This window comes from Drosophila gunungcola, unplaced genomic scaffold, assembly GCF_025200985.1.
Source record: "Drosophila gunungcola strain Sukarami unplaced genomic scaffold, Dgunungcola_SK_2 000001F, whole genome shotgun sequence".
Lineage (NCBI taxonomy): Eukaryota > Metazoa > Arthropoda > Insecta > Diptera > Drosophilidae > Drosophila > Drosophila gunungcola.
In genome coordinates this window covers 3,283,595-3,300,533 of record NW_026453197.1, presented here as the reverse complement: position 1 = coordinate 3,300,533, position 16,939 = coordinate 3,283,595, and the positions used below count along the sequence as shown (strand labels likewise).

At 36.0% G+C, this 16,939-nt stretch overlaps 6 protein-coding genes across 13 annotated transcripts; 3 read left to right on the top strand and 3 right to left on the bottom strand.

Moving 5' to 3' along the window:
* Positions 1-348: 348 nt before the first annotated feature.
* Positions 349-3,114, top strand: LOC128261319 (uncharacterized). 2 transcript variants are annotated; one of them, XM_052994957.1, is made up of 7 exons: positions 352-889; positions 1,074-1,341; positions 2,206-2,244; positions 2,374-2,427; positions 2,547-2,600; positions 2,696-2,737; positions 2,866-3,105. In XM_052994957.1, exons 1-7 carry the CDS (start codon positions 440-442, stop codon positions 3,003-3,005), a joined length of 1,047 nt encoding a protein of 348 aa, XP_052850917.1. In that variant the 5' UTR covers positions 352-439; the 3' UTR covers positions 3,006-3,105. The 2 variants fall into 2 exon arrangements, with proteins under 2 accessions (XP_052850918.1, XP_052850917.1); XM_052994958.1 differs by lacking the exon at positions 2,547-2,600 and having other exon boundaries at positions 349-889; positions 2,866-3,114.
* Positions 3,115-3,649: 535 nt separating this feature from the next.
* Positions 3,650-10,422, top strand: LOC128261316 (lysine-specific demethylase 6A). 6 transcript variants are annotated; one of them, XM_052994951.1, is made up of 15 exons: positions 3,650-3,807; positions 3,860-4,206; positions 4,691-4,802; positions 6,403-6,578; positions 6,740-6,868; positions 6,995-7,220; positions 7,284-7,464; positions 7,523-7,780; positions 7,884-8,025; positions 8,096-8,808; positions 8,881-9,005; positions 9,070-9,489; positions 9,641-9,850; positions 9,918-10,044; positions 10,160-10,422. In XM_052994951.1, exons 1-15 carry the CDS (start codon positions 3,758-3,760, stop codon positions 10,352-10,354), a joined length of 3,411 nt encoding a protein of 1,136 aa, XP_052850911.1. In that variant the 5' UTR covers positions 3,650-3,757; the 3' UTR covers positions 10,355-10,422. The 6 variants fall into 6 exon arrangements, with proteins under 6 accessions (XP_052850911.1, XP_052850909.1, XP_052850910.1 ...); XM_052994949.1 differs by having other exon boundaries at positions 8,866-9,005; XM_052994950.1 differs by having other exon boundaries at positions 7,520-7,780.
* Positions 10,423-10,878: 456 nt separating this feature from the next.
* On the top strand, positions 10,879-11,655 carry LOC128261320 (protein trunk). The gene has a single exon (XM_052994959.1). The coding sequence runs from the start codon at positions 10,942-10,944 to the stop codon at positions 11,653-11,655; it is 714 nt and encodes a 237-aa protein (XP_052850919.1). The 5' UTR covers positions 10,879-10,941.
* On the bottom strand, positions 11,607-13,127 carry LOC128261318 (acylglycerol kinase, mitochondrial). Of its 2 annotated transcripts, XM_052994954.1 has the most exons (3): positions 12,944-13,127; positions 12,764-12,884; positions 11,607-12,705 (listed from the first exon to the last, which is right to left on the bottom strand). In XM_052994954.1, exons 1-3 carry the CDS (start codon positions 13,039-13,041, stop codon positions 11,701-11,703), a joined length of 1,224 nt encoding a protein of 407 aa, XP_052850914.1. In that variant the 5' UTR covers positions 13,042-13,127; the 3' UTR covers positions 11,607-11,700. The 2 variants fall into 2 exon arrangements, with proteins under 2 accessions (XP_052850914.1, XP_052850915.1); XM_052994955.1 differs by lacking the exon at positions 12,944-13,127 and having other exon boundaries at positions 11,607-12,699; positions 12,760-12,839.
* Positions 13,128-13,677: 550 nt separating this feature from the next.
* On the bottom strand, positions 13,678-15,156 carry LOC128262317 (probable transcriptional regulatory protein Nmul_A2722). Its single transcript, XM_052996492.1, has 5 exons — positions 15,068-15,156; positions 14,272-14,793; positions 14,035-14,209; positions 13,869-13,964; positions 13,678-13,810 (listed from the first exon to the last, which is right to left on the bottom strand). Exons 2-5 carry the CDS (start codon positions 14,703-14,705, stop codon positions 13,706-13,708), a joined length of 810 nt encoding a protein of 269 aa, XP_052852452.1. The 5' UTR covers positions 14,706-14,793; positions 15,068-15,156; the 3' UTR covers positions 13,678-13,705.
* Positions 14,968-16,887, bottom strand: LOC128262316 (probable trafficking protein particle complex subunit 13 homolog). The gene is made up of 5 exons (XM_052996491.1): positions 16,735-16,887; positions 16,297-16,675; positions 15,757-16,069; positions 15,569-15,697; positions 14,968-15,502 (listed from the first exon to the last, which is right to left on the bottom strand). Exons 1-5 carry the CDS (start codon positions 16,775-16,777, stop codon positions 15,059-15,061), a joined length of 1,308 nt encoding a protein of 435 aa, XP_052852451.1. The 5' UTR covers positions 16,778-16,887; the 3' UTR covers positions 14,968-15,058.
* Positions 16,888-16,939: the final 52 nt, after the last annotated feature.

Below are 16,939 nucleotides of genomic sequence, written 5' to 3'. Positions count from 1 at the left end.
TTTTAGAATAAGACACTCATCCAAAAAGAAGGTTCACCCTAAGAAGGTTTTAACCAGTCGGCGAACAACCCTATTAACTTTTTCATTCATTTTATTAAGCACACATGGCACACAGTAAATACATACATGTGAAATAAGCTGTAAAATTTTTTGGTCTCTGTGCAATTTGTAAACATTCCGAGAGTAACGTCTATGATGTTTTTTGACAACTTTTTAAAGTTTCAATTTATTTGGATAACGTTATCGCGCACACCTGTTTATGCTTTATTAATTAGACATATTAAAACCACGGAAAGCGGGTTTCGCTGTACTAGTATAAATTATATAAAAAGATAAGCTATATCTCGTTGTGCATCTGAGGTTACTTACTATCTTAATCTTGTAAGGGAGCCGTGAACACGGCAGTCAAGGTTCTACTGTCCACGTATCAAAAGAAATTATGAATTTGGTAGCTCTGATTATTTTGTGCTTTTTTTCGTTCGTTCAAAATGAGTACGTTCGTCCTTCCTTTCAAGTTTTAATACGCAGAAGGAATAGCTTAGGAGTCTTGGAGGATGGTCACTGCTATGGGAATATTATTCAAAGTCGACTTGTTTTAACGGCGGCATCGTGTCTATTAAGTGCTACTGAAACCTCAAATCAAAGAAAACTATTAAAATCTGAGGAGATAGCTATATCCTTTAAGGACGAAGACTTAAATGAGTTAATTTACTTTGCTGGTGGCTTTGCCATCTATCCTGAATTTAATGTGAAATCTTTGAATAATGATATCGCAATACTAAATCTAAGTAAACAACTTCCCCTGTCTGAACGAAGCGATATTCAATGGATTCTAGTGGCTGACTACGATCTTAAGGATTCACCTTTGGAGGACGGCGTAGAATCTTATGTGAGTACTGTGGCTATTTGGAACTATTTAATAGGACTCTTTTACTTGACTTGGCTCAGAACAGTTTTCGTTTTAAATGATATGATCTACTAGTTTCCACCCAAATAATCTCAAAAGGGTTTTTTTTATTCACAAACAATACATACAATTTTAAAATAAATTATTAATAATTTTGTTTTTGCAGGCATGGAAAGATTCTGACGGAGAAAATGTATATCCGGGTTATGGCGTCATTCATGAAAGTAATTTAGTTGGAATCATTTCTTACGGGCTTTCATCGAAAAATAACAACGAATCTGTCGTTGAAAATGGGATTCCAAATAGATTTACGCCATTAAACCCATATTTAAGTTGGATATATGCAATTTTACAGAATGCAGAGATTGCCGACATGAATAACAATAACTACAGTGCATCTTTACCTTATCACCAACGAAAAAGCGCAGATATAGGTAATGTAAATACAATTTATTTATTTTATTTATTATAGTCAGAATAGTTTGTCATAAAGGGATCATAAAAGCAAATAGTTTCCGAGAAAATTCACTTTGTTGTTCCAAAGAAAGGTTAACAGTAATTTGATAAGAATAACTTTCTGATAATGCTGAAGATATCCACTTTTAACCGGAATTTCAAGATTAAAGTTTATTTCCTTTTTAGTTATGACTTTCAAAGCAAATATCTTGAAAAACATCTTGTTCAACAGTTTTGTGATTGTATTATCAATTCTTGCACAATTTTGTGTAACATTCAGAAGGAAGCGTTTCTGACTCTATAAAGTACCTATATATATTTTTGATCGGACTGGTTAATTTTTGGACATTTTTTTTTAAGTATTATTAAGGATATTTCTTAAATTTTTTTGATTTATGTGTTTTAACATTCTTTAACTTTTTTTTTGTTCTTCGGAGCTGCAAAAAATGTATCCCCATTGCTGACATGATTCTGGCCAAATGAGTAGCTGAAACCAAATCAAATCAAAAAGGGTAAAAAGTTTTCCCATAAAACAACCTACGATCTTTGAAAAATATTAAAATTTAACAAAATAGCGTAGCTAAGAAGAAAAATGCGTTTTGTGGGTTTAAAAATGTTTTGCTTATCTTCAATTTTAATTTAAAACGCTGCTTTTCAAAAAAGATTATATTATTTAATATACGAATTGCCGCTTTTACAGGATATTTTTAAAAGTTTAAACCATCGAATAAACCAAAAAAATATTAGATTTATAAAATATTTCTCACTGATATAGTCCTCAAGCTTAGTAGATTTCGCCCCTTTAATCCCGATTATTTTCTATGTTTTTATCTTTCTTTTAGTTAATGAATTCAGTGAATCGAATGCAGAGCCAAATGCCAGTAAGTAAAATATTTTTTCGATTATTAACCTTTATATTTACTTTAAATAGATTTTAGGTTTTAACTAATGTATTTTTTTTAGTGATCACCTTTAAATAAATAATATTCATATTTATAACTTTCTTTCAGTTGAGGAATTCATTGATCCTAATGCAGAGTATTTTCCAGAGGCAGAAGATCCCAGTAAGAAAAATATGTTTTCGAATATTGATATTTACGTTTACTTTCAATAAGTTTATAGATTTCCCAAAATATGAAATAGGGATTTTTTAGACTAATGGATTCATTTACATTTTTTTCAGTTATAGCTGAAATCGAAACTGATGCAGAAGATTTGACTAGTAATGCAGAAACCTGTAAGAAATAAATTTATATTTTATTTCATTTAATTTAATTTTTACTTTAATATCTTCCAATATTAACTATACCCAAAATGGTTATTTCTTTCCAGATACTGAAAACCTTGAAACTGAGACAACCGCAGCGGACCAATGTAAGTAATATAAATATTAATAATATGCAAAACGCTTTTTATTTATTCTACTCAGCCTAATACTAAAATATGGAAGGACTGCAACTTCCTTAAATTAAATAAAGTATTACAACTTTGTTTCCTTACAGTTAACGAAAACATCGAAAGTGAGAAAGGATATTATATAAACGCAGCCAATATGTGTAAGGCCAATGGAATTTTTACATGGATAGTATTATTAAACTTCATTTATATCAAATACCACTTGTCAAATTACTTATATATATAAATTACATTTTAAGTTGTTTTGTGAATTTTAAAATGATCAACATTAAGCTCTAATTTGTGTGTCCTTATTGAAAATATTCTGCTTATATATATCACTTGTAAAAATTGATCTTTCTAAATAAAGTGTAGCATCAGCTGACCCAAAAGATTTCACTGTCAGAGCATTTGTTTTTCATATGATGGGTAAAATTCTGGCTTGAAGGCTATAAAAAAAATGGATGTCCACTTTTAAAGGGTAGGTTGGCATCGTTTCCAAACAAAAAGGTTGTAAGCCTGCGTTATGTCTTGCGATGTTGTTTGAAACCGATCAATCAGCTTTTGTTCTTCTCTCAGTCCAAGTACTCAGTACTAGTGCGAAGTCCGTTCGTGAAATACACTCTGGTTGCAGTTCGTCATTTGTGACAATTCAAAAGTTAAAAAACCCAGATCAGCTGTTCGTGCCATTCACATGACGGAGTAGCATTAGCTAAATGCTAATAGAATCAGGCACAGTTAAGAAGTTTACTAATGCGGAAATGGAATCAGGCTATTACTTCCAAAAAAATGCTGGCCGTTCCTTGTTTTCGCGGTGTGAATGGTATATTATAAGTGAACACGACACGTCACTAAGTTTTAATTGCACTCATCACTAAAAATATATTGATGTTGTTCCATCACTAAAATAAAATATAAATAAAAAAGATTTTAAAAACTACGCTTTATTATTGTACACACTTCCGTAGACGGTGCGTTTTTAAAACAGTTACCTTAAAAATGGGTCAAATTTCATTTGAGGAGGATTGCTTAGTTCGCGAGTTGGATAGGTAAGTTAGTTGTTGGCCGGCCGAGACTTGTTTAATAATATTTATATTTCAGTCGATACTATGGCTTTCTGGATTTGTCCAACTCAAAAAATGCGGAAATAAAGAATTTGGTGCAACAGACTGTAACGAACTTGCAGAATTATATTGCTAATGGCAAAGTGCATGAAATGAAGAACACATTTGATGATAAAAATGTTATACAAAAGTATGACCCTTTAAATGTAGCAGGTGAACATATGGAAAACTCATCGTCGCAAAATGATGAAGACTCCAAGATTCTTGAAAAAGAAACTAACGAAAAGGGATTCATCAGTGATGAAAACCCCCAAGATGAACAATATGTTAATGCTCTTTGTAAACTGGGCCACCTGCATCTTCTTCTTGGAGAATACTCTGAAGGTAAATAATCATATGTGTGCACCTGATTTCAGTTCTAGTAATAATTAAAGAACTTTATGAACACCATATCTTGGTTAATATGGAAACATATTTAAGAACAACCAAGTTATGTTATACATTTTCGGCAAATTTTTTCTAGGAATAGTCTATTCGGTTTTACATAAGAGCTATAAGTTTATTGCGTCCCAAATCGTCAGTTCCGAGTTAAATACATATACATTACTGTCAATTAAAATAAGAATACTGTGGGTTGATTTAAAAAAAAATGTATTGATTAGTATTGTAATAACTGCATATATCTGAATGAAAAAAGGCTCCATTTATTAGAAAGTTTGCAAAAATCACTTTATTTGATTTTAAACTAATTATAATAAGGTAAATCTAATAAGTGAAACCTCTGATAGGTACTGTTTTGAGTATCGAGTAAGTTTAAGTTTAACAATTAAAATTAAAATTGTCTAAATTTATATATTAAATGTTTCAGCTTTATCTGCGTACCAGAAGTATTTACGATTCCGAGAAAAGAATTACTGGACAAACCATGCATTTATTTATGGAATTGGTATCGCTTATTTTAAGCTTCGGTGCTTTAAATGGTAAGTTTGTTCCTTATTTTTATTTTTATTCTACTCAAGCGTATAGAGAAAAATTATTAGCTTGATTTCGTAAAATATGTATATGTGTTATTTGTCTTTTTAAAATTAAATAAAAACAAAAAACAACAAAAAATAATAATTAAAAAACATATATTTATAAATTATTTGCCAAAAAACTTTTTTTTTTAATTGTTAAAAACATTTTAGTCACAACTATATAGTTTTAAAGTTCGTGAATCTGATAGTTCATTGAATAAGCAAAAGAAAATACAAAAAATTAAAATCCCCAGTTCAATCATGAAATTTTCTAATTTTAAAGAAGTTTATCGTAAGACAAAAACAGTTTATCCCAATCAGTTAAAAAAAAATTAATAATTGTTCGTGTTGTTTAAAGGTAAACACAAATTTGGTGAGACCATTTTCGTTTGGAAAATAAAATATTCGATAACTTCCGATATCGTTCCCATGTATTCGTTGGCCGAGCTTATCGAGTTTATCACATCTCTATTGTATTGATATAAAATTGTTTACTAAATAGATTCTACTTGAAACAACACTGCCATTAATATTATATATTTATAAGTGTTCACAACGAAATAAAATTAAGACTGGAAGATTTTCTATACAAAAAAGTGCGTTTGCTGGTTAGTTTTTGTTGTTCGCTTGTAATTTATATGTTTTCTGAATGACAAATGTATTCTGTAGATATTAATTTTGCAATCAAATTCGCTAACAGAATAAAATGGTGTTACTTAATTAAACGGGAATTTATATTTGAAAACTATGTGTTCCTTTGTTATAGCGAATCGAGTGTATAAAAGAACATTTAGTCTGATTACATGTATGTACATTGTGCGTGTGTGTGTGTACAAAATGCAATGAATTGCCCCCCTTTAAGGTCGTTATGTGAATTTCGGGGTTAAAATGTGTTCTTTGTTTAAATACAACAATTCAGAAATCTAACGTTCAGGTTGCCTTCGTCTGCCACAAATAATCAATAAAACAGAAACAACTATCAACTCAATTGTGCCCAACGTAAACCAATGAGTCCGCCTCATTTTTTTAAGTGCATGCAGACATGTCTGCCGTTAAGCAGCAAGTTCTATAGGTTTTCACAGATAAATTATGGCCTTTCTAGCCGCATTTTGCTAACAAGAGTCGTTTTTACTTGCATTTATACATAAATCGTTAGTATTCCACTAGTCAACTGTAAACATATGTATGTTACATGAATTTTTATATTCATACATACATACGTATGTGTGTAAGTGTGTACGTGACTGCAAGCGAATAAATATGTACATACATGTGTATGTTCTTATGTATGTAAACATCCCAGACTGTAAATAAATGGTTTGAAATTTCAAAATATAAGGGTGATATTCAGTAAAACTAAAAACATTTACTTTCGAAAATCCATTCTTTAACAAAAAACCGTGTAAAATTGTAAGTTATGTAGATGTTTTACCCGTCGTCTTATATTGACTTTTTATGAAATTTGTTAGTTTTAGTGGCTGAATAAAATTGATGTCTTGTAATATTTGAATTATATTTTATTTCAACACTCTTCTTAATGAAATGTTTTTTTTATTATTTCTAGGGCCATTAAATCATTTCAGGAGCTTTTATACTTAAGTCCCAACTTTACATGTGCAAACGAAGTTCACTTGCGATTAGGTCTTATGCTTAAACATTGCGGGGAGTTTCACATTGCCCTGAAACATTTGCAATTGTCGCTGCTTTATACATATCCCTCTACCTTTTCTGAACTTCAGGGTAAGTACTTTCAAACGGAGCTTCATTTTTTTTTTTATCTATTAGTTGGACGGCAAATATAACTTTGCCCTGCCAAAGATAATTTATTTATTTATTATTATTAATTTATTCTTACAATTTGCCCTTAATTTTGAAATAATTCCTTATTATTTACTTTACAGTTAAATTTCAAATCGCGCATTTGTATGAAGTTCAAAACAAACACAAGGCTGCAAAGGATGGATATGAATTTCTTCTAAATGAAAAAAATATTTCATTGGAACTAAAAGCAGATGTTTATAGACAATTAGGTAAGAAGCCATTAAAACACTTAATTTTTTGCTTTATTGTTTTTCGCTTAATTAAATGAGCATTTAATTTATTTAATAAGTGCATTAATATTAACAACAAATGTAAATACTTATTTTTATGCTTAGGATGGATGTACCACTGCGTAGAATGCCTAGGCGAAAAAAAGGAACGTGAAGCGAACGCATTAAATTTTCTTCAAAAATCAATTGAAGCTGAACCCAAGAGTGGACAATCATTATACTTACTGGGGAGATGTTATGCTGGCATCAATAAGGTTCATGATGCTTTCCTAGCATACCGAAACTCGGTGGAGAAAAGTGAGGGGAATGCAGATACCTGGTGTTCGATCGGGTAAAAAACGCCATAACTATTTTGCCTTTTAGTTTTTTTCTAATTCGAGTTATGCACTTAAAGCGTTTTATATCAGCAACAAAATCAGCCGACCGACGCACTTCAGGCTTACATATGTGCTGTGCAACTGGATAAAGACCATAAAGCCGCATGGACCAATCTGGGAATACTTTATGAAAGCTGTGGTCAATTACGTGATGCCTATGCGTGCTATTTAAATGCAACCAAACAAATTTCATTCCAGGTAAATGTTCATGTTTATGCTCATATTTGGGGTTAATTAATTTATTTTCTTTTAGAAGTCATCATTATTACGAAAGAAACAAGCAATTCGCATGAAAAGGGACACAATTGGTCTGTCGAAAGGACTGTCTCAGAGAATAACCTTTTTAGAGGGCCAGCTCAGTCAAGCACCATTGCCAAGTATTACATCAAAGCGCCGCACATTGTGTTCAATTGAAGAAGCTTGGAATCTGCCAATATCATTAGAAATGAACTCTCGCCAACAACAAACAGCGCAGATGCTCCCAAGACAAAACGCTAAACAAAGTCCAATACAGGTAAATTGAAAACCAGACCGAAAAAAGTCACTTAAGGCTTTCTTTAAAAGTTCAAACGTTAGCGTTGTTAAAATAGTTTAACTATAGTGTGTTCTGTTTACAGGGGCCACCACCACCTTATCCGCACAGCCAACTCAGCCAAAGCCCCATACCTGCGAAACGTATTAAGGAAGATGGCTCAGGCCAGCAAGAATTAATTCAGAACAATGTTCAGACATCTTCTCAATTGCATCCAAATCTAATAAGTACGTTGACCATCTAAAGTGACGTAATTAATGGTTATTGACAACTTATTTTTTTCTCTTTTCATTATAGATATTTCAGAGACTTTAGGCCAGCGCAATTTTAACACAATGCCGGAAAGTAACAAGGTTTCGGAACAAAGTGTTGTAGACACTTTTGATGACATCTCGAATGATATTTACAAACATAGTGAGACTATTAAACTTGAGCGTTTAAGCCAAGATGCGTTGAGTAACACTTTAAATGAGGACTCGAGGCATCACGAATATAACGGAGGCACCACCTCCGACCTATCGACCACGTTCAAAATACAAATGGACTCAAAGCAGTTGATGGCAGCTGTTAAGCTGCTGCCGATCGACGAACCGCCCGTACACTGCACTATTTTGCAAGTGAATGCGCCCCCGCCATCTCCGCCCGATTGCCCACCGCAGAAACTCACGAGGGATCAGCTCCTGCCCCCCACTCCCTCGGTTCATTTAGAAAATAAGAAGAATGCGTTCAGCCCCCAGTTGCAGGAGTTTTGCCTTAAGCATCCCATTGCCGTTGTACGCGGCTTGGCTGGGGCTCTGAAGTTAGATCTCGGTCTCTTTTCGACCAAAACGTTGGTGGAAGCCAATCCGGATCATAGTGTTGAGGTCCGGACACAAGTTCATCAGTCGCCCGACGAAAATTGGGACACATCGCAGGGCAAGCGGGTTTGGGCCTGCATTTCCCATCGGTCTCACACAACAATAGCCAAATATGCCCAGTATCAAGCATCCAGTTTTCAGGACAGCCTGAAGGTAACATTCGTTGTGTAGTCACTGATCAACATGAATACAGTTTACTTTATCGCATAGCTTATTTTACCGCAGGACGAAAGCGATAAGGGATTTCCGGGCTCCCAAGCGATGTCGGACTCAGACTCCAAGGACTCAGTATCCAACTCAAACATTGTTTTGAAGCGTAAAAAACACAAAATAAATAGCAAAATGTTAAGGTACTTCAAATTCCTAATTTATAATGTTTGTATAACTCAACTTATGTGAATTGACTTCTTGTAGATTTGGCACCAACGTTGACCTCTCCGACGAAAAGAAATGGAAACCACAATTGACAGAGCTACAAAAACTGCCAGCTTTTGCAAGAGTTATATCCGCTGCCAATATGCTTTCTCACGTTGGCCACGTAATTTTGGGCATGAACACAGTTCAATTGTACATGAAAGTGCCCGGAAGCAGGACACCTGGCCACCAGGAAAACAATAACTTCTGCTCAATCAACATCAATATCGGTCCAGGGGACTGTGAATGGTTTGCCGTTCCAGATGCCTACTGGGGCGGCGTTCACAACTTGTGCGAGAAGAACAACATCAGCTATCTGCACGGCTCGTGGTGGCCCGTCTTGGAAGATTTATACAAGGAGAATATTCCGGTTTACAGATTTATACAAAAACCCGGAGACTTGGTTTGGGTGAACGCTGGGTAAGCAACATTTACATTTTTCATATAAATTTAACTATGTTATTAGAGTCATTAAAAAGGCACGAATTGGAATAATTTACACTTTATTTAATTTGTGTGTGTTGTAGTGCAATTGAAGAATTAATTAACTTTGTCGATCTGTCTTTTTTAGATGCGTACATTGGGTTCAGTCGGTGGGATGGTGCAATAATATTGCGTGGAATGTTGGACCATTAACGGGCCGTCAGTATTCTCTTGCCATCGAACGATATGAATGGAATAAAGTGCAAGCTTTCAAAAGTATTGTTCCGATGGTTCATTTAAGCTGGAACCTTGCAAGGAATATTAAAGTCTCCGATACCAAACTTTTCGAACTGATCAAGTGAGTACTTGTCTGGAAAAATTATTATTATTGGAGTCTATGTATAACTATGTAATCCCATTTACAGAATGTGTTTGTTGCAAACGTTGAAAAATGTGTTGCACATACAAGAATACGTGAAATCGAAAGGTGTGGAAATACGATTTAATGGCCGCGGGAAAAATGAAGCCTCCCATTATTGCGGACAGTGTGAGGTACGTAATGTTGTGTAGCTTAGTAAAGTTCAATATAAGTATATACCTTCATATTTAAAAACTATATTTATATCGATAATTGTTGTAATAACAACCCATTTGTGTTTTTCGTCAGGTTGAAGTTTTCAATGTACTGTTTATCAAGGAACAGGAAAAACGACACGTTGTTCACTGCCTATCCTGCGCCCTAAAACTGTCTCCGTCGCTACAGGGCATTGTTTGCCTGGAGGAGTATCGTTTATCAGAGCTGCAGCGCGTGTACGATTCGTTCACTTTACACAGAACCCAAGGACTAGCATACACTCAGTAGTTGTAATACGAGGAACCATTTTTAATAATGCAGATTTAATATATGTATATTTTACAAAGTACAACTTACTTGCTAGTGTTTTGATAAAACAACGGATTGTTCATAGAGATGGGAATTCGTTCGGAGTTTAGTGATGATAATGAGGCCGTCAGAGGTGTCGATTCGGCTAATATGATTGATTAAATCACTGTCCTACTTTATTAGGAAATCTGACCTGTTGATCTTGTAATTCGTAATATAAAATCATTTGACTTTAAAACATTTAGGCCCGTCACATGTTTAGGTCCCATGAGCACGAGAAAACGAACCCTAGAATATACTTAGGTTAATATTAAACACATGGGGACATATCTTAACTTCGTTTAAGTTATTGGTTCGACCGTTTCAAAATGTTTTAATGCACTTTACACTAAATAAATGAATAAACAAATTATAATTTATACTTAAAATCTTTTATTTGTTTTTTATGTTTTATTTTACACACATTTAAATCAAGGTTCCATTTATATCTCCCAGTGCAGTGTAGGAAGTGACGATAACGATCGATTAATTAGTTGCACTTGGTGTAACCCTGTTTTCAACCAGCCATGTTTTTGCAAATATTGTGTCCAAATATGAATTGGCAAAAGGAACTTACCTGGCTGGCCATTTGCTTGAGGCTGCTGGCAGTTTCTGGATCAGTTCAAGATGAAGCCGACTACTGTGCAGAACTTTCAATCCAGTCCTTGAGCAAAATACTGGGGCAGGCATTCAATCCCCGCTACATGAGCATCGATCCGCCGGGCGAGCCCGAGGAGAAGAGCTACCAGTTGGGATACAAGCGATCGTCGTACGAATTGCCTTTCTATGCGGACAGTGACGTGATCTCAGTCAGCCACTTTCCCGCCTGGGAGACAAACCACTTCGCGATGGTGGAAAAGAAGGAGTCGTCGAGGAGCAAGAGTCTGCGAACCAGAAGCGCGTTCATGGATCGAGTGTCACATCCGCGAATCGATGGCTTCAAACAGCGGCCCTGGGAGTGCTCCTCCAAGATCAACTGGATCGACTTAGGCTTAAATTACTTTCCACGCTATATCCGTTCCATCGAGTGTATTGCCAGAAAATGTTGGTATGATCACTTTAATTGCAAGCCAAAATCATTTACAATAAAAGTTCTGCGCCGTAAAACTGGCTCATGCATTCGAATAAACGATAAATTGATTTTGATCACCGCTGAGAAATTTGAGAATGATTACACGCAGCTCTGGATTTGGGAAGAAATAGCAGTTAACTTTTGCTGTGAATGTGTTATGCTATACTAATAGCGCCATTTAATCAAGAATCAATCAATATACACGTTTAAAATTTTAACAAAAAACTTTAATAGCATTGGGAACAACAGATACCTTAATGGGTCTTGCATCGTACTCCTCGCCGTCGATGGAGTAGAACTTGTCTGCCATTTCGCCGGCCGGATGCAGTTGAATAGTTCGACTCTTGACCACCAAATTCGGCAAGATGTTGCTGCAGGTGACTTGTGGTATTTGCTTTATGAACTCCCAGCCCGGCTGCAATGAACTAATGAATTGGCTCTCCAGCTCCGCAAAGTTATCCTGGTTCTGAACGCAACTGATGTTTATTTGGCTGGCCTCAACGCTCCCTTTGATCTGGTTGCTGCAGTTGTCGTTCTTAACCAGCGTCCTCTTGGGCTCGGCCGGATTCTTCTGGTACTTGAAGAGGTTTCGCGTGAAGAGCCCAGAGGGCAGAGCGGCCTCCTGGCGCTGGACAGAAGCGCAGTCCACGCAGCCCGGGCAGGGGGGAGTGTACACATAGTCAGTCTTTAGGCTCCAGTTGTCAGCAAACGATTTGGAGGCAGCGGAAGCATAGTGGCGCAACGGGCCAAAGTACCAGTACTTATCCTTGGCCGAGTCAATGTTTTCCAACAGACCCCAGGAGAGTCCATTCAGGCCAAATATGGGTTTCAATTGGCCGTCGCTGCCGTCGTCCTCGTTGATTACATCGAATCGTATAACGCTTTGGTAGTGGCTTTCACCTTTGAGCATGGGTTCCAGGGCCTGGCAGAGACTCTTGACATACGCCACGTCCTTCACGCCAAAGATGTGGATGCGCTTGGATGCGGACTGAACCGAACGCCCCAGTGGGAGTATGGTTATTGGGCAAAGATTACCGCGTCTCCGCATCAGCCCGGTCACCACCTCCGATGAGGTTCCATCGCCACCGGCCACCACAATCGCGTCGGGCAGCGCCGACAGCTCCTCCACGTAAGACTTGGCATGTCCGATGTGGTTGGTGCGTAGGATCTCGACCGAATAGCCGGCTAAATGTAAAACCGGCTCACAGTAGTTCTTGAACTGCAAAACAAAAGCTGGGTTGAGTTCTTAGTCAGTCAAGTATGCCGGCAATACTCACAAATTTCTCCGATCGCTTTTTATTGGCCACGGGATTCAGAACCACAAGAACTTTTTTCGGCCGATCTGATACCCAATTAGACTGGACGTTGGAGGCAAACTCTCTCATATGTTGTTCAATCCTGGAGAAAAATAGAGGTTAAAGGTTTGTCGTATTTTCTGGTGTTTTCTGACTGCATACTCAATGTGCGTTTTCAGCGATTGAAGAGCGTAGACAGACACAGCCGCTCCGAATGTACATTTTTTCCAGTTATTCCGAATAACTCTTAAATAATTCATATTTATATGATACTTTATTTTGAACACTGATTTCGATTCCACATGTATTGGTTTGGTTTCACAGCTGAAGTGTAATTTCGTTAAGGGTATCCTTGTCTTTTTACATAAGCTTCTTGATAACAGTACTAAATTTGTTGATTCTGAAACATTGAACGTGGAACATTAAGTTATTAACATTATTTTTAGGCTAGTGACGAATCGCGATAAAATTGTGCGGAACATTTATAATTATCTTTTTTTTTTAGAGCTAACAAAAATATTAATATTTAACAATATAATAAATTGGTAATTTTGGATTGGCTAGGATAATTTTTTTTTAATTACAAATGCTAAGCAAACCCTTTTGAACATCAGAAATCCGTTAATATAGCCCACGTATTGTATAGCTGTCATACAATCTGGCTTAGATCAGTAAAACATTTTTCCGGCATGGGTATATAAATTATCCATATTAAGCTCTTTGTATAAATTATTTGTATATACAATATTGCTAAGCAAAGATGAATTTCTCGCAAAGCTCTCAATGAAAAAATCTGTTGAAACTTACATTTTTTTGTTTAATATTGTACATAAAAATATATTTTAAGTTTTTGTATGTATAGTTTCCCCTTTGTAAAAATAAAAAACTTCAAAGGGTTAAACGTTTCATTCAACAGGTGTGTTTTTATTCAACATTGTCATATATATCCTCTAAACCTGGGATGTTTCTCAGTTTTTCTATAAACAAGTCATACGCCTTTTGGTCTTCTACGGATAATTTCACAACATTCTAAAAAAAAAAAACATTTTTAATCAAAGAATTAAAGTTAGAGGATAGAAGGTCTTACCATAGGAGAAAATATGTGCTCACTATTTTCTATATTGTATCCAGCCTTTTCCAAGTTTCTACTTAAGGCAGTTAAAACAACAGGACTACATAGAAACTGAAAATAAAATTGTGGTGCGTGAACATTGACGAACCATTTTCGAAAAAAAGTTCATTAATAAACATACATTAACCGAGCCTTCGGCATTGTCAACAATTTCGATCTCTTCCGCACCAAGTTCTATCGCATCATTAGTGGCTTTATCTTCCAAACTGGGCCCGTTAAGGAGTTTTGATGTATCAAATCTAGTTTCTATCAAGCCAAAGTCCTCAAACAGGTTTCCGACATCCATGAATTCGCCCCTAAAAAATAATAAAATTATATCATATGACGAGTATAGAAAATAAGAATTATGGTATATTACCCGGCTTTCTTTATCATTGGTGTCGCGTCCATTTTTACTCCAGAAAAGTTGTCTGTGTAAAGCATGCATATCAAGTATACGTTCCTTTTATACCGGATGTCAAGGCGGTACTTTTTAAGTTGAATTTTACTAGATTTAAATTTGTTTAAAGTGTTTTGTATTGTACCGCTGGGCATGTTTTGCTTCAAGGCCCTTTCTATTTCTGTCCGCAGAAGAGAATTTATTGCGGGATCCGCAGAGTTTCCCTCCTGAATGGCCATCCGGATTTGCCGCGAAATCTTGGCAAACAGTGCCGCTCTGGCACCGTCTTTCAGGGCTTTAGTATGCTTAATATTCGCCCATTTTGAATGACCCGCCATGCCACGAAAAGTCTGGTTTGCTTGAAAAACGCATTTTCCGAAATGCGTGGAAAAAGTGCACACATTTCGTAACATCTTTGATTTAGTCTAATGTTATGATCTAAACACTGAAAGTGTGACCGGGTTGGAAATGCCAAAGAAAACCACTCATTTTAGAATTGATCTAAAAATTAAGCAATGTTTAACATATTCAGGGTATTCCGTGTACTTTAAAATTTTAAAAATCAGATTTTATTCAAATTTTATGGGTTTGTTCTTATAAAGAATAAAAAACAAGAAATAATGTTAATTATAAACAAATAGTCAAACTTTTTTGTAAGAAATTTAAGAATTCAGCAACAATAAACGCGATTTAAAGGCCAGTCCGATTTTTGATTTAAGAAAACGAATTTTTAATAACATATGTGTACATTTATTAACAGATAATTCTACACAACCTGCAATTGAACTTGCTTTTGAGTTAAACAATTTGCAGCACTTTCGTAGCGAATCAACTTGTTTTGGTGCGTTGTGGGGTCGTTGTTGTAGTCCGAATTTACCACAAAAACATCGACAACATTTTCTATGGTAAACTGTTCGTTTTGGAGTGTATTGGTCAATATCAAAGGTGATATTTTAACGAGTCCCAATTTCGACGGACAAACGGAGATGGGAAACTCAGCAGATTCTCCACTCTGAAGTAGACCCAGCATAAAATCGGCACAACCTGTGTATTGACTATCCGCTGAAAATGTTGCAGCCAGGCGCACATTCAATTTCATCGCTTGCTCAGATGTATTGGTCACCCGACAGTTGAAAGTAAATACTGTGCCGATTTTAATGGTGTTCATGGCATCCAGTACTTCCAAGCGGAGCGTTTTGCACTCAAACGGCTAAAATAGAGGAATTTACATACTAATAATTTACATCTTTTAAATCTTAATCTTTTAATTTCTTACCAACCGCTGCAGTTGACTAGTTTGAAGCCTACCCTTTTCGCCAAGATTTGAACGCCAGACAATATCCAGTTTTCCTACATTGTTGAATTGCCGCAGAGTGTCTTTGTCCTTTGCAATTTCTCCTTTGGGCTGCTCATACAACATGAAAATTGATTAAATCAAGTTAATATTATTTTCCCATAACTTACCTTAATACAATAAAGAAACTGGCAGCTGTTATTTGGCTGCAGCATGTGCTTGACCGTGAAAACAGACTCCCCATTGGGCAACGTATTCAAGGGAGTTACGGAGTAGTCCTCGGAACCATCCAATTCAACTTTCTCCAGGCAAAATGGGCTGGTGGTAACGTTTTGTATCTGGGCCTCCAGGTATATTTCATCGATTTCCGCATTGTAAAATTTGGTCTTAACATCGAGTGGCTTGAGGACTTGAAACTTGAAAAACTTTCTCAGTGACTGCGCATAACCAGCTGGAGTGGAGTAATTTACTTCGCAGACAAGTCTAAAGAATAAAACCGTAGATCGAATATACATACATATATGATTATTATGTTAAAGCATTTATATTATGTCGCCTTCATGGCAATTTAAATTTATTTTTAAGTTGCCATGATGTCAAAAAGAAACCAGTATTTCTAGTTCCAAAGAATTCGCGATTGATTTGATTGATGAAATATACATATGTACAAAAGTAATATAAGAACGATGCCCGGTTCCATTTCCACTTACATATGAGTTCCGATTTCCTTAACCTCGTATCGGATAACATCATCAATGGTTCCACCGGGGGCCAATATCACTGGCGATTTGGCGTGCTCGTGCATGGACAAGTTGATGCGCGTTGTGTTCGACTGCAGATCGGCTTTAACCGTCACACATTCCACCGGATTGGCGGTAGTGTTGTGGACGCAGATATAGCTGGCAAACGTTTCGCCCAGATAAATGCTCCCGAAAGATTGCGGAAGCAGCAGGACTTGTCCCGCTGCCAGGGTTTCTCCAGCTACTCCGTCACTCTCCTGCACATTGTTAAATCGCTGAACCAAATCCGTGGACTCGCAAGTTACGACGGGTCCAAGTCCCACCAAAGTGGGCCGCATCAAACGCATCACTATGAATAACCAAAACAGAACTCATTAGGTTTAAGAAAAACATGCTAATTTTCTTTACCTTTTAGGGCCACCAAATGTGCATCTGGGTCAACCATCTCCATTTTAACAACACTTTATCTCTGGGTTACTGCAGTGAAATGGTTTAGCATAAAATATATTTTGCGAAAAAGATTGTGTTTACTTCAGTGTGACCAAATCTATTGGACTTAAGATTACACTTAATATGGCACACTAAATATACCAAAGGAATAGCCCATACAAAA